At 48.6% G+C, this 13,918-nt stretch overlaps 2 protein-coding genes across 3 annotated transcripts in view; one reads left to right on the top strand and one right to left on the bottom strand.

Annotated features, from left to right (window-relative positions):
• The window catches only part of si:ch211-106h4.9 (rab effector MyRIP), an 80,384-nt gene extending 77,284 nt beyond the window's left edge, over positions 1 to 3,100 (bottom strand). The window contains exon 1 of the mRNA XM_036985718.1: positions 2,943 to 3,100. The gene's annotated coding sequence lies outside the window, so the exon portion shown is untranslated. The remainder of the gene's footprint in view (positions 1 to 2,942) is intronic.
• Positions 334 to 2,320, top strand: LOC110530163. 2 transcript variants are annotated; one of them, XM_021613014.2, is made up of 5 exons: positions 334 to 500; positions 858 to 896; positions 1,005 to 1,163; positions 1,590 to 1,685; positions 1,814 to 2,320. In XM_021613014.2, exons 1-5 carry the CDS (start codon positions 351 to 353, stop codon positions 1,832 to 1,834), a joined length of 465 nt encoding a protein of 154 aa, XP_021468689.1. In that variant the 5' UTR covers positions 334 to 350; the 3' UTR covers positions 1,835 to 2,320. The 2 variants fall into 2 exon arrangements, with proteins under 2 accessions (XP_021468689.1, XP_021468691.1); XM_021613016.2 differs by lacking the exon at positions 1,005 to 1,163 and having other exon boundaries at positions 345 to 500.
• Positions 3,101 to 13,918: the final 10,818 nt, after the last annotated feature.

Genomic DNA, 13,918 nt, shown 5'->3' with positions numbered 1-13,918 from the left:
ACTGGGTGAATGGAACATGAATGAGCCATCCAATATGCTGTAATAGAAATAAGGCCATGCTCATAAAAAATATATAATCCTTCCTCATTTTAAATGGCACCCACTGACTCACAGTTTGCTGTAACATGGAATCCTCCCAAAGCCTCTTTTCCTAATACAGTCCATACCTCCTCCCTCTTGTTCACACACAGTTAAAAAATTGCCCTGTCTCTCTCTCTCTCTCTCTCTCTCTCTCTCTCTCTCTCTCTCTCTCTCTCTCTGTGTGTGTGTGTGTGTGTGTTATTGTTGGAATTCCTCAGTGTTCCCTCTCTACATCTGGTAATCATTAGCCATGTCAGTATATAAAGAGGATGTTGTGCGTAGTCAGGATCCAGTGTATCAGCATGGAGAAGGCTGTGTGGCTGCTGTGTGTCCTGTTTCTGCAGGTCTGTCTGCTCTCCACCACAGCCCTCCCTGGACAAGACAGACGGACAGCAGCTTTTCAAACCAACCAAGCCATGGTGAGACATTCCTCTGGATTCTACTAGGTTTATTCCCTGTCCTATAATCTATGATTCCAACCCTATTCCTGGAGAGCTACCCTCCTGTAGATTTTCACTCCAACCCCAGTTGTAACTAACTAGCCTGATTCTAATTATTAGAATCAAGTGCGCTAGAGAGGGAGGTTTTCGGGGGTGACTGTGGGGGGGGATCTTGGATGGTAGAGGGGCGGTTTTCATGGGGGGACCTACAGGACGGTAACTCTCCAGGAACAGAGTTGGGGAGCCCTGCTCTAGACTGACACACAGTTAGAATGTGCACATTGGTATAGAAGTCACTCTGGCACTATCACGTTCATTCTGCACCACTCTCAACAGGGAGGCTCTTCCCCATTCCTCCCAGGACCTCCACGTCAGGTAAGAAACTATTTTATCACGTATTACCACATTACATTTCCACATCATTTCTACTTTACTTGCTTTGAGCCATGATCGATTATAATGGTGTCATCATTTGGACATCAGGTAGACATGAAGCCACTGGTTGTGCAGCTCAGAGCAAAGAGACATGAGGAGGGGTTCCCCGACCGAAACAGGGTAGGGGGGTGCGGCGGCCAGCTTCCAGGGAGTTGTTCAGTGATGTCAGTCCTGAAGAATGCTGTTGGACCTCCACCGCCACCCGAGGTTAGAGAGAGAGAGAAACAGAGAGAGAGACGCTGTAGTGTTGAAACATGTGAAGGATATGTAGACTTTCACCTGATTTTAAGTAAGGTGCTACATCTCCGTCGAGGGAATAAGTAACCTTAAATGTATCAGAACTACACTCTTAGAAAAAAGGGTTCCAAAAGGGTTCCACCTGCATAAAAAAAAATGTCCTTCAAAAGGTTCTCCAATGGGGACAGCCGAAGAACCCTTTAAGGTTCTAGATAGCACTTTTTTTCTAAGAGGGTATAAACTGGCTGATCGAGTGGACAGCCCATATCATTACAATGCTATTGTACTGTCATACTGCAAGGTTGATATTAAATCTCTTGAATTCATGTAATATTATATGCAGTTCTCAAGGAAACCCACTCTTAATCCTTTCCACTCTTAATCCTTTCACCTCAGAGTTCCAGGACTAAGAGGCATGAGAGTACCAAGGGCAGACGCAAAAGACCCTATCGTCCTGGAGCCTTGGCTGCATTTTCCGAACTAGCTGTTCCTGTAAGTGACGTGTACCCGACAATCGTCCATATAAGGGAACGCTAGAGGTTTACATGATAGTATATGTATCTGATTGTATTATTCCTTTGCTGCCATACGTACAAAAAAAAATGTATCTGTGCATTCAGCCTTACAGATCCTCAGCATAGAAGAAGACGGTACTGAGACACAGGACAGGCCATGGAGAGAAACCCACCGCATGAAACTTGCTTTATTTTGGGTCATAAGTCAAATAAGCATGAAAAAAAACATGTGGTATCGACAGTAAAACACTCAGTCCTGCTTTATTTGAAGTGCATCTTGAGAAAGCTTTTAAAAAAAACATATAGGTTTCATAAGCACTGCATATAAAGGTCACAAATAATCTGTAACTCATTTCATGCTCTATAAAATATTTCCAAATGTGATTTCTAAATGTGAACAAATAAATGCATGGTTATGTCACACAGTTATGCCACATTATGAATCTTTATAGAGCAAGATATAAGGTTATAGATGATATGTGAAGCATCTATGTGGGGCTTTATGAAGCCTTCATAAGATGCATTTCAAATAAAGCGGGACTAAACTTTCATTTACTTTTTTTTCAGTTTTCCAGCAATGGAATTATAAATAAAACTCTACCGCGCTATGGACTGGACTAAGCCATTCACTCATTTCTGAATGTTCTGTAAGACAAATCACATCGGGGTCACCAAACTTGTAGGTGATGTTATGTTCCTGGAATCGACTCTGTATTTTAATGTTATTCAAAGCCTTAAATCACAGTTAAAACAAAGGAAACAAAAATGTCAAGACACGCATTCAATGTATTGGCTTCAGTAGTCAATCATTTCACAATTTCTCGATATTCTCTGTCAAATGCTCAATGTCACTGCATGTTTTACCATAGCAAACCTTTCAACAGTTGTATATGTCTAGGACATGAACACAATCCAGTTTATTCCTACTGTTGTTATTACGAGAGATTTGACTCAATCCAGAAGACATTAAAACCCCAGATGTTTTGATTTTTGAAAAGGTCATCATGGACGTTTGCAATGTCTCCACAAGTTCCAATCAACAGTTGAAACTTAGATGGATTTAGGGAGGCAGTGAGAGAATATACACATGTTGAAAACAGAGTTAGAAGACCAGCTGTCTGCAACTTTTAACAGAGCAGCTAGTAGTCAGTTAGCCACTGGTAGTCTGCACAGTGCGATATCAACCCAGAGCACATCGGACTGCTTTTTCTCTACCACATCTCCGGATTCCTACCTCAAGATCTGAGCCGAAGTAATCGTCGAAGGTGGTTTCAACAGGCTCTTCAGGCCCATCTGCTATCCCCGGCCCGCTAGCTGTCTGAATCGCCGTGTCTCCAGCTCGCCTAGCGTAGTAGCGACTACTGAATCGGCACCCTGGCTCATCTATTGCTACTCTTTGGACCCTATTATCACTTGGCTACACATGCCTCTCCCTAATGTCAATATGCTTTGTCTATTGCTGTTTTGGTTAGTGATTATTCTCTTATTTCACTGTAGAGCCCCCAGCCCTGCCCAACATGCCTTAGATAGCCCTTTTGTTCATCCCCCCCACACATGCGGTGACCTCACCTGGCTTAACTGGTGCCTCTAGAGACAAAACCTCTCTCATTGTCACTCATCATCCGACCATACCTTTGTCTGTACATTGCCTTGAATCTATTCTTCCATGCCCAGAAATCTGCTCCTTTTACTCTCTGTTCCGAACGCACTAGACGACCAGTTCTAATAGCCTTTAGCCGTACCCTTATTCTACTCCTCTGTTCCGCTGGTGATGTGGAGGTTAACCCAGACCCTGCAGCCCCCAGCACCACTCCCATTCCCCAGGCGCTCTCATTTGTTGACGTCTGTAACTGTAAAAGCCTTGGTTTCATGCATGTTGACATTAGATGCCTCCTCCCTAAGTTTGATTTATACACTGCTTTAGCACACTCCGCCAACCCTAATGTCCTAGCCATGTCTGAATCCTGGCTTAGGAAGACCACCAAAAATCCATAAATTTCCATCCCCAACTACAACATTTTCCGACAAGATAGAACTGCCCAAGGGGGCGGAGTTGCAATCTATTGCAGAGATAGCCTGCAGAGTTCTGTCTACAATCCAGATCTGTGCCCAAACAATTCGAGCTTCTACTTTTAAAAATCCATCTTTCCAGAAATAAGTCTCTCACTGTTGCCGCTTGTTATAGACCCCCTCAGCCCCCAGCTGTGCCCTTGACACCATATGTGAACTGATATCCATTGTGACATTGTGGGAGGATAACCAACCTTCCAATTAATGGCAATGCATTTCTTAGCCGATGTAAATGCTAGGTTACACAGTTTCTTCTGATATCCGTCTCCAGAATCAACATTTCCAAGCAAACAAAACCAGGGAGAATCTGTAGACATGCTCAGATAAAAGAACATACTCTTTGCCAGAATTCAGCCAGCCTTCACAAGACCATAACATATGCAAATATGTCCCTTTTTGTGTTTTACACCTCCAGCAGAATAATTACATTTCTGTGTGCATGATATTCAGTTTCATTGGCATATAGTATGTTCTATAGATGGTTTTAAACTGCAGTAATTTATATCTGAGATTATATGAACATGACTGGGCATTCTGTATCCATTCATCATCATCAATAGAGTCTCCCAGGACTTCATCACATTTTTGTTTGACATGTTTTATGTCATGGGGGAAAAGCCTCTATCAACCATTGATAAAGTTTGGAAATCAAATTTAGAGGTTTAAAAGACTGCCTTAAAATAGTTTCAATCTTTGAAGCTTCTTGCTTGTCCAGTGTTTGCTGCACTGAGAAAATAAAGTGTATCTGCAAAGATTCACCTCAGCTCCGTCAAAGAAGGTCTTCCATGGCTGCCTGACCCTGACGAGACCCCTTTCACCATCTGATCCTGTTTAAATGAGGCATGACAAATAATGACATCGGTGTACATGTACAGTGCCTTGCGAAAGTATTCGGCCCCCTTGAACTTTGCGACCTTTTGCCACATTTCAGGCTTCAAACATAAAGATATAAAACTGTATTTTTTTGTGAAGAATCAACAACAAGTGGGACACAATCATGAAGTGGAACGACATTTATTGGATATTTCAAACTTTTTTAACAAATCAAAAACTGAAAAATTGGGCGTGCAAAATTATTCAGCCCCTTTACTTTCAGTGCAGCAAACTCTCTCCAGAAGTTCAGTGAGGATCTCTGAATGATCCAATGTTGACCTAAATGACTAATGATGATAAATACAATCCACCTGTGTGTAATCAAGTCTCCGTATAAATGCACCTGCACTGTGATAGTCTCAGAGGTCCGTTAAAAGCGCAGAGAGCATCATGAAGAACAAGGAACACACCAGGCAGGTCCGAGATACTGTTGTGAAGAAGTTTAAAGCCGGATTTGGATACAAAAAGACTTCCCAAGCTTTAAACATCCCAAGGAGCACTGTGCAAGCGATAATATTGAAATGGAAGGAGTATCAGACCACTGCAAATCTACCAAGACCTGGCCGTCCCTCTAAACTTTCAGCTCATACAAGGAGAAGACTGATCAGAGATGCAGCCAAGAGGCCCATGATCACTCTGGATGAACTGCAGAGATCTACAGCTGAGGTGGGAGACTCTGTCCATAGGACAACAATCAGTTGTATATTGCACAAATCTGGCCTTTATGGAAGAGTGGCAAGAAGAAAGCCATTTCTTAAAGATATCCATAAAAAGTGTCGTTTAAAGTTTGCCACAAGCCACCTGGGAGACACACCAAACATGTGGAAGAAGGTGCTCTGGTCAGATGAAACCAAAATTTAACTTTTTGGCAACAATGCAAAACGTTATGTTTGGCGTAAAAGCAACACAGCCCATCACCCTGAACACACCATCCCCACTGTCAAACATGGTGGTGGCAGCATCATGGTTTGGGCCTGCTTTTCTTCAGCAGGGACAGGGAAGATGGTTAAAATTGATGGGAAGATGGATGGAGCCAAATACAGGACCATTCTGGAAGAAAACCTGATGGAGTCTGCAAAAGACATGAGACTGGGACGGAGATTTGTCTTCCAACAAGACAATGATCCAAAACATAAAGCAAAATCTACAATGGAATGGTTCAAAAATAAACATATCCAGGTGTTAGAATGGCCAAGTCAAAGTCCAGACCTGAATCCAATCGAGAATCTGTGGAAAGAACTGAAAACTGCTGTTCACAAATGCTCTCCATCCAACCTCACTGAGCTCGAGCTGTTTTGCAAGGAGGAATGGGAAAAAAATGTCAGTCTCTCGATGTGCAAAACTGATAGAGACATACCCCAAGCGACTTACAGCTGTAATCGCAGCAAAAGGTGGCGCTACAAAGTATTAACTTAAGGGGGCTGAATAATTTTGCACGCCCAATTTTTCAGTTTTTGATTTGTTAAAAAAGTTTGAAATATCCAATAAATGTCGTTCCACTTCATGATTGTGTCCCACTTGTTGTTGATTCTTCACAAAAAAATACAGTTTTATATCTTTATGTTTGAAGCCTGAAATGTGGCAAAAGGTCGCAAAGTTCAAGGGGGCCGAATACTTTCGCAAGGCACTGTATACATTATATTACCCATGAATAGAATCAATGGTTCAACAACTGAAATTACCATTATTCCCAGGTCCCAGACTGTAGCCTACCCATCTACACAAGATGGAACTTTGAATCCCTTCACTGATTGTTATAATATACTGCAAAATTCACCTGAGCTCAGTAGACTGGTCTACCCTGGCTGTCTGACCCCGCAGGGACACCTGTCACCATCTGATCCTGCTAAGACATGATGAGCACAGTGTTGTGTACTGACTGTGCACCATGACAGTGAAGCCTGTAGTTCTTTATACCGTATACATGTGAACAGTAGGGATTTAGCCAGGGAAACTGACAGATCAAAAAAGTTACATTGCTATACTGACTAATAGAAACTCACATTGCACTGAAAAAAAATCAGAATATCAGTCTTCAATCGTTGGCCGCTGCTTTCATCGTTTAATTCAGGTCTAGTGTGATTGAGGCAAAAATAATAGCTAAAGTTAGTAAGCTAGCTAACGTTAGCCAACTTTTGGCTAGCTCTGCTAGCTAATGGTACAATGGTATATCATTAAATTTACTTCTGTTGAAATGGGACAAAACAGCTGTTAGATACTGCTACCTGACAGATACTGTAGCTAGAGGCTAGCTAGAGCTGAACTGGCTGTGGACGGTAGCTACTAGCTAGCTAACTAGCTGCTAGTAGTTCATTCACTTGAGTCTAGAGGGAATGAAACATTAGCTAACGTAACATGTCAGTTACACTACTGGCTCAGCACTGGGAATATACACTACAGTTCAAATGTTTGGGGTCACTTAGAAATGTCCTTGTTTTTGAAAGAGAATCACATTTTTTGTCAATTAAATTAACTTAAATTGATTACCGATTAGGCTACGGCAGAGCGACATGAAATGCACACAGTGGATTATTCTCCTACTTGGATGAATTTCTGGTACCAGAAACTGCATGCGAACTTCTGAGAAAGTCGGCGGCACCACACATCCGCTATAGCAGAAACGTTATTTTACAATGTAACAACTCACGTTCGAGAGAATGGATTTTAACAAGGCTAATCTGAAAACAAGACTCCCTAAATTCTATCAGCATATCGATTATGCTACCAGGGCTGGTAAAACCCTGGATCATTGTTATTCTAACTTCCGAGATGCATATAAGGCCCTCCCCCGCCCTCCTTTCGGAAAAGCTGACCACGACTCCATTTTGTTGCTCCTAGCCTATAGAGAGAGACTAAAACAGGAAGCTCCCGCTCTCAGGTCTGTTCAACACTGGTCCGACCAATCTGATTCCACGCTTCAAGATTGCTTCGATCACGTGGATTGGGATTACAAAAAGAAAACCAGCCCCGTCGCGGACCACGATGTCTTGTTCCCAGACAGACTAAACAACTTCTTTGCTCGCTTTGCGGACAATATGTAACGGTTTTCTTCCGCTGAAGGAGAGGAATACCAAATGCAGCGTGGTTAGAGTTCAACATGTTTAATAAAGACCATACACGAGAACACTACAAAATACAAAAGAACAAATGTGAAAACCGAAACAGTCCTATCTGGTGCAATGACACAAAGACAGAAGACAATCCCCCCACAAAATACCCAAAGAACATGGCTGCCTAAATATGGTTCCCAATCAGAGACAACGACAGACAGCTGCCTCTAATTGAGAACCAATCTAGGCAACCATAGACATACAAAACTACCTAGAAAGGAAACAGCCCCATAAACATACAAAAAACCCTAGACCAGGTAAAAAAAACAAATCCCCCATGTCACACCCTGACCTAACCAAAATAATAAAGAAAACAAAGATAACTAAGGCCAGACCCTCACCGCCGACCTAGGATTGGCAACCCTACTAAAGGTTAACCACTCCACTAAACAAACTCCTCCGGACTGAGGGGCAGCTCCAGACTGAGGGGCAGCTCCGCACTGAGGGGCAGCTCAGGACTGAGGGGCAGCCCAGGACTGAGGGGCAGCCCAGGACTGAGGGGTAGCTCAGGACTGAGGGGTAGCTCAGGACTGAGGGGTAGCTCAGGACTGAGGGGTAGCTCAGGACTGAGGGGTAGCTCAGGACTGAGGGGTAGCTCAGGCTGGTTGACGGCTCTGGCAGCTTCTGGCTGACTGACGGCTCTGGCAGATCCTGGCTGTGTAACGACGTTCGTCTGTAGGAGGAGAAGCGGACCAAAAAGCAGCGTGGTGGTTATTCATGTTCTTTAATGGAAAACTGAACGATACATGAAATAACTCAAATCTACAAAACAACAAACGGAACGTGAAAACCTATACAGCCTATCCTGTGACAACAAACACAGTGACAGGAACAATCACCCACAAACACACAGTGAAACCCAGGCTACCTAAGTATGATTCTCAATCAGAGACAACTAATGACACCTGCCTCTGATTGAGAACCATACTAGGCCGAAAACATAGAAATGCCCCAAAACATAGAAAAACAAACATAGACTGCCCACCCAACTCACGCCCTGACCATACTAAATAAATACAAAACAACAGAAATAGAGGTCAGAACGTGACAGTACCCCCCCCCCCCAAAGGTACGGACTCCGGCCGCAAAACCTTGACCTATAGGGGAGGGTCTGGGTGGGCGTCTGTCCGCGGTGGCGGCTCTGGCGCGGGACGCGGACCCCACTTCACCATTGTCTTAGTCCGCCTTATTGTCCGCCTCCCTGGCTTACTCACCATGGCCACCCCTCTCAATGACCCCACTGGACAGAGGGGCTGCTCGGGACAGAGGGGCAGCTCGGGACAGAGGTGAAGCAGCTGCTCGGGACAGAGGGACAACTGCTCGGGACAGAGGGACAACTGCTCGGGACAGAGGGGCGATAGCAGCTCGGGACAGAGGGGCGATAGCAGCTCGGGACAGAGGGGCGGCAGCTGCTCGGGACAGAGGGGCGGCAGCTGCTCGGGACAGAGGGGCGGCAGCTGCTCGGGACAGAGGGGCGGCAGCTGCTCGGGACAGAGGGACAGCTGCTCGGGACAGAGGGACAGCTGCTCGGGACAGAGGGACAGCTGCTCGGGACAGAGGGGCGGCAGCAGCTTGGGACAGAGGGTCGACAGCTGCTCTGGACAGAGGGGCAGCTGCTCGGGCGGCCCCTGGCTGACTGACGGCACTGGCGGCCCCTGGCTTACTGGCGGCCCCTGGCTGACTAGCGGCACTGGCGGCCCCTGGCTTACTGGCGGCCCCTGGCTTACTGGCGGCACTGGCGGCCCCTGGCTGACTGGCGGCACTGGCGGCCCCTGGCTGACTGGCGGCACTGGCGGCCCCTGGCTGACTGGCGGCACTGGCGGCCCCTGGCTGACTGGCGGCACTGGCGGCCCCTGGCTGACTGGCGGCCCCTGGCTGACGGGCGGCACTGGCGGCTCCTGGCAGACGGGCGGCACTGGCGGCTCCTGGCAGACGGGCGGCACTGGCGGCGCTGGGCAGACGGGCGGCGCTGGCGGCGCTGGGCAGACGGGCGGCGCTGGCGGCGCTGGGCAGACGGGCGGCGCTGGCGCCGCTGGGCAGACGGGAGGCTCAGCTGGCGCTGGGCAGACGGGAAGCTCAGCTGGCGCTGGGCAGACGGGAAGCTCAGCTGGCGCTGGGCAGACGGGAAGCTCCGGCAACGCTGGAGAAGAGGAAGGCCCTGGTAGCGCCGGAGAGGCGGGAGACTCCGGCAGCGGCGCCGGACAGGCGGGAGGCTCCGGCAGCGGCGCCGGACAGGCGGGAGGCTCCGGCAGAGGCGCCGGACAGGCGGGAGGCTCCGGCAGAGGCGCCGGACAGGGGGGAGGCTCCGGCAGCGGCGCCGGACAGGCGGGAGGCTCCGGCAGAGGCGCCGGACAGGCGGGAGGCTCCGGCAGAGGCGCCGGACAGGGGGGAGGCTCCGGCAGCGGCGCCGGACAGGCGGGAGGCTCCGGCAGAGGCGCCGGACAGGCGGGAGGCTCCGGCAGCGGCGCCGGACAGGCGGGAGGCTCCGGCAGAGGCGCCGGACAGGCGGGAGGCTCCGGCAGCGGCGCCGGACAGGCGGGAGGCTCCGGCAGAGGCGCCGGACAGGCGGGAGGCTCCGGCAGCGGCGCCGGACAGGCGGGAGGCTCCGGCAGAGGCGCCGGACAGGCGGGAGGCTCCGGCAGCGGCGCCGGACAGGCGGGAGGCTCCGGCAGAAGCGCCGGACAGGCGGGAGGCTCCGGCAGAGGCGCCGGACAGGCGGGAGGCTCCGGCAGAGGCGCCGGACAGGCGGTAGGCTCCGGCAGCGGCGCCGGACAGGCGAGAGGCTCCGGCAGAGGCGCCGGACAGGTGGGAGGCTCCGGCAGCGCTGGAGAGGAGGAAGCCCCTGTAAGGATGGGCCGGAGAGACAGCCTGGTACGGGGGGCTGCCACCGGAGGGCTGGTGCGTGGAGGTGGTGACGGATAGACCGGACCGTGAAGGCGTACTGGAGATCTTGAGAGCAGGGCTGGCACCAACCGCCCTGGCTGGATCTTCACCCTAGCCCGGCAGATGTGGGGAGCTGGGATGTAGCGCACCGGGCTAAGCACGCGTACTGGGGACACCGTGCGAACAACTGCATAACACGGTGCCTGACCAGCACCATGCCCACCACAGTTAGCACTGCTAGGAGCACTGTAGTGCTGAGATGGCACAGGACGTGCAAGGCTAGGGAGATGCACAGGAGGCCTGGTGCGTGAGGCTGGCACAGTCTTCACCAGACCCCTCGCACGCACCTCAGGATGAGTATGGATAACTGACCCCGGTGCCATTAAATCCCTGACACGCTCCGTCGGGCGAATGTCGTGCCTCATGCACCAAACCAGCAAATCCCTCATATCTCTCTCCTCCAATTTCCCCATTAACTCCTTCACAGTCTCTGCTTCGCTCACCTCCAACACCAGCTCTGGTTCTGAGCTCCTCCTTGGCTCCTCACGATAAACGGGGGGAGTTGGCTCAGGTCTGACTCCTGACTCTGCCACACTCCCCCTGTGCCCCCTCCCAAGAAATTTTTGGGGGTGACTCTCGGGCTTCCATCCGCTCTGCCGTGCTAGTTCCTCATAATGCCGCCTCTCTGCTTTTGCTGCCTCCAGCTCGGCCTTGGGGCGGCAATATTCTCCTGGCTCTGCCCAGGGTCCTTTCCCGTCTAGAATCTCCTCCCAAGTCCATCTCTCCAAGTAGTGCAGCCTCTCCCACTGCTGCTTCTGCTGCTGCTGCTGTTGCTCCTCCTGCTGCTGCCTTTGCTGCTGCTGCTGTTGCTCCTGCTGCACCAGTCGCTTCTCCTGCTGCTGCTGTTGCTGCAGCCTCTGTTTACCACGCCGCATGATCCTTGGTGGGTGGGTGATTCTGTAACGACGTTCGTCTGTAGGAGGAGAAGCGGACCAAAAAGCAGCGTGGTGGTTATTCATGTTCTTTAATGGAAAACTGAACGATACATGAAATAACTCAAATCTACAAAACAACAAACGGACCGTGAAAACCTATACAGCCTATCCTGTGACAACAAACACAGTGACAGGAACAATCACCCACAAACACACAGTGAAACCCAGGCTACCTAAGTATGATTCTCAATCAGAGACAACTAATGACACCTGCCTCTGATTGAGAACCATACTAGGCCGAAAACATAGAAATGCCCCAAAACATAGAAAAACAAACATAGACTGCCCACCCAACTCACGCCCTGACCATACTAAATAAATACAAAACAACAGAAATAGAGGTCAGAACGTGACAGGCTGACTGGCGGCTCTGGAAGATCCTGGCTGACTGGCGGCTCTGGCAGATCCTGGCAGACTGGCGGCTCTGGCGGATCCTGGCAGACTATCAGGGGAAAAAATGATGCACTCTGATATAGAGCTACTGTCAGTGTCGTTGCGCCCCTTCTACCTCCCCCGTGAATTCCCCCAGCTTTTTCTGACCGCTGTTTATATCCATCCAAGAGCAAACAGTGTCAATGCAGCTGACATCCTTTTTTACATCACTCAAGAGCTTGATGTGATTTCACCTGATGTGCCCAAATTCATCATGATGGATTTCAATAGCTGCACTCTCAAGCATACTTTAAATACTTACACCCAGCGTGTGACTTACCTAACAAGGAAAAATAAGATAATTGACTTACAGTATGTTACGGCTCGGTCCCCAAAGCGAGTTCATCCTTGGCCAGACCTCCACTGGGTGAATCAGATCATAACACTGTTTTTCTACAACCAACTTATAGACAGTTACTCAAAAGAAGGTGGTGGAAAAACAAATACAGGTGTGGGACAATGACAGCAGTGATCAGTTGCAGGGATGCTTTGATTGTACCTCCTGGAGTGTATTTGAAGAATCATCCGATGACCTGAACGAGTAATGTCTGGCTATATTGAATTGTGTGTTGATTTGGTGATCTCCACAAAAAAAAATGGTAAGATGTTTCCTAACAATAAACCATGGGTGACCAAAAAATTGAAGGTGGTGCTTAGCAAGAAAAAACAAGTGTTTGCCTCCGGGAATCTACTTGAAAGAAAAGAGGTACAGAGATAGGTGAACAAAGGAATAAAAAAGGCGAAATGCCAGTACAAGGATAAGGTGTAACAGATAATGTCAGAGGGAGACTCTCGGTCTGCCTGGTTGGGCATTAAGAATATGGCAAACACCCCCTTATCGATCCCTGCCTAGACGAGAGGGTGTGCCTCTCTATAGCCAATGAACTAAACAAGTTCTTCACCCGCTTTGATACAAGGGGCGCCCCCCGCTCCCCCGGCCTCTCTGGAGGAGGATGTCATGGCAACCGAAAGCGAGCTTGTCATCAATGAGGAAGTCGTACGAGTGTTCAAAAGCACTGGAGCGCGAAAGAGCCCGGGGTCCTAATAACATAAGTGGTCGTGTCTGGAAAAACTGCTCCACTCAGCTGAGAGGTGTGTTCTGCTCTATCTTTCAGAGGTCCCTGGATACATTGGAAATTCCATCTCTATGGAAAAAATATATTGTTGTACGTGTCCCAAAAATTCATCCATCATCCATCTGCTTCAAATGATTACAGACCTGTTACTCTTACCTTTCTCCTGATTAATTATCTTGAAGATCATCAAGGCAGAGATAATCAACACCACCAGACACCTTCTTGACCCCCTCCAATTTGCATACCGATCAGAGAGAGGGACAGATGATGCCATCCTCTCGCTCTTACATTTGGTGTACATGCATTTGGAGGGCAGAAAACCCATGTGCGTATCATGTTCGCAGATTTATCCATTGCGTTTCACACAATCAATCCGTTGATCCTCGCGGACAGACTGGGGGGAGACTTCGGACTTGATGCTTATCACATGGATCACCAACTTCCTAACTTATAGGTCTCAGCAGGTATGAGTTGGCAACACACTCTATGAGGAGGGCAATACTTCAGTTGGAACCCCACAGGGCAGTGTTCTTTCATCAGTACTATACATACTGTATACAGATAGCTGCCAGAGCCGGTTCCCAGGGTGCCACCTGATCAAATACGCTGACGGTACTGCTTTGGTCAGTCTCATCGAAGGGGATGAAACGGAGTACGGACCGTCTCTGAATGATTTTCATGCCTGGTGTGAGTCATCCCATCTAAAATGAAATGTGTCAAAAACAAAGGACATGATGATTGACTTTCGAAGGAACAATACATGCACACACC

Source organism: Oncorhynchus mykiss, chromosome 8 (genome assembly GCF_013265735.2).
Source record: "Oncorhynchus mykiss isolate Arlee chromosome 8, USDA_OmykA_1.1, whole genome shotgun sequence".
Taxonomy (NCBI): Eukaryota; Metazoa; Chordata; class Actinopteri; order Salmoniformes; family Salmonidae; genus Oncorhynchus; species Oncorhynchus mykiss.
This window is presented reverse-complemented; position numbering and strand designations above follow the sequence as displayed.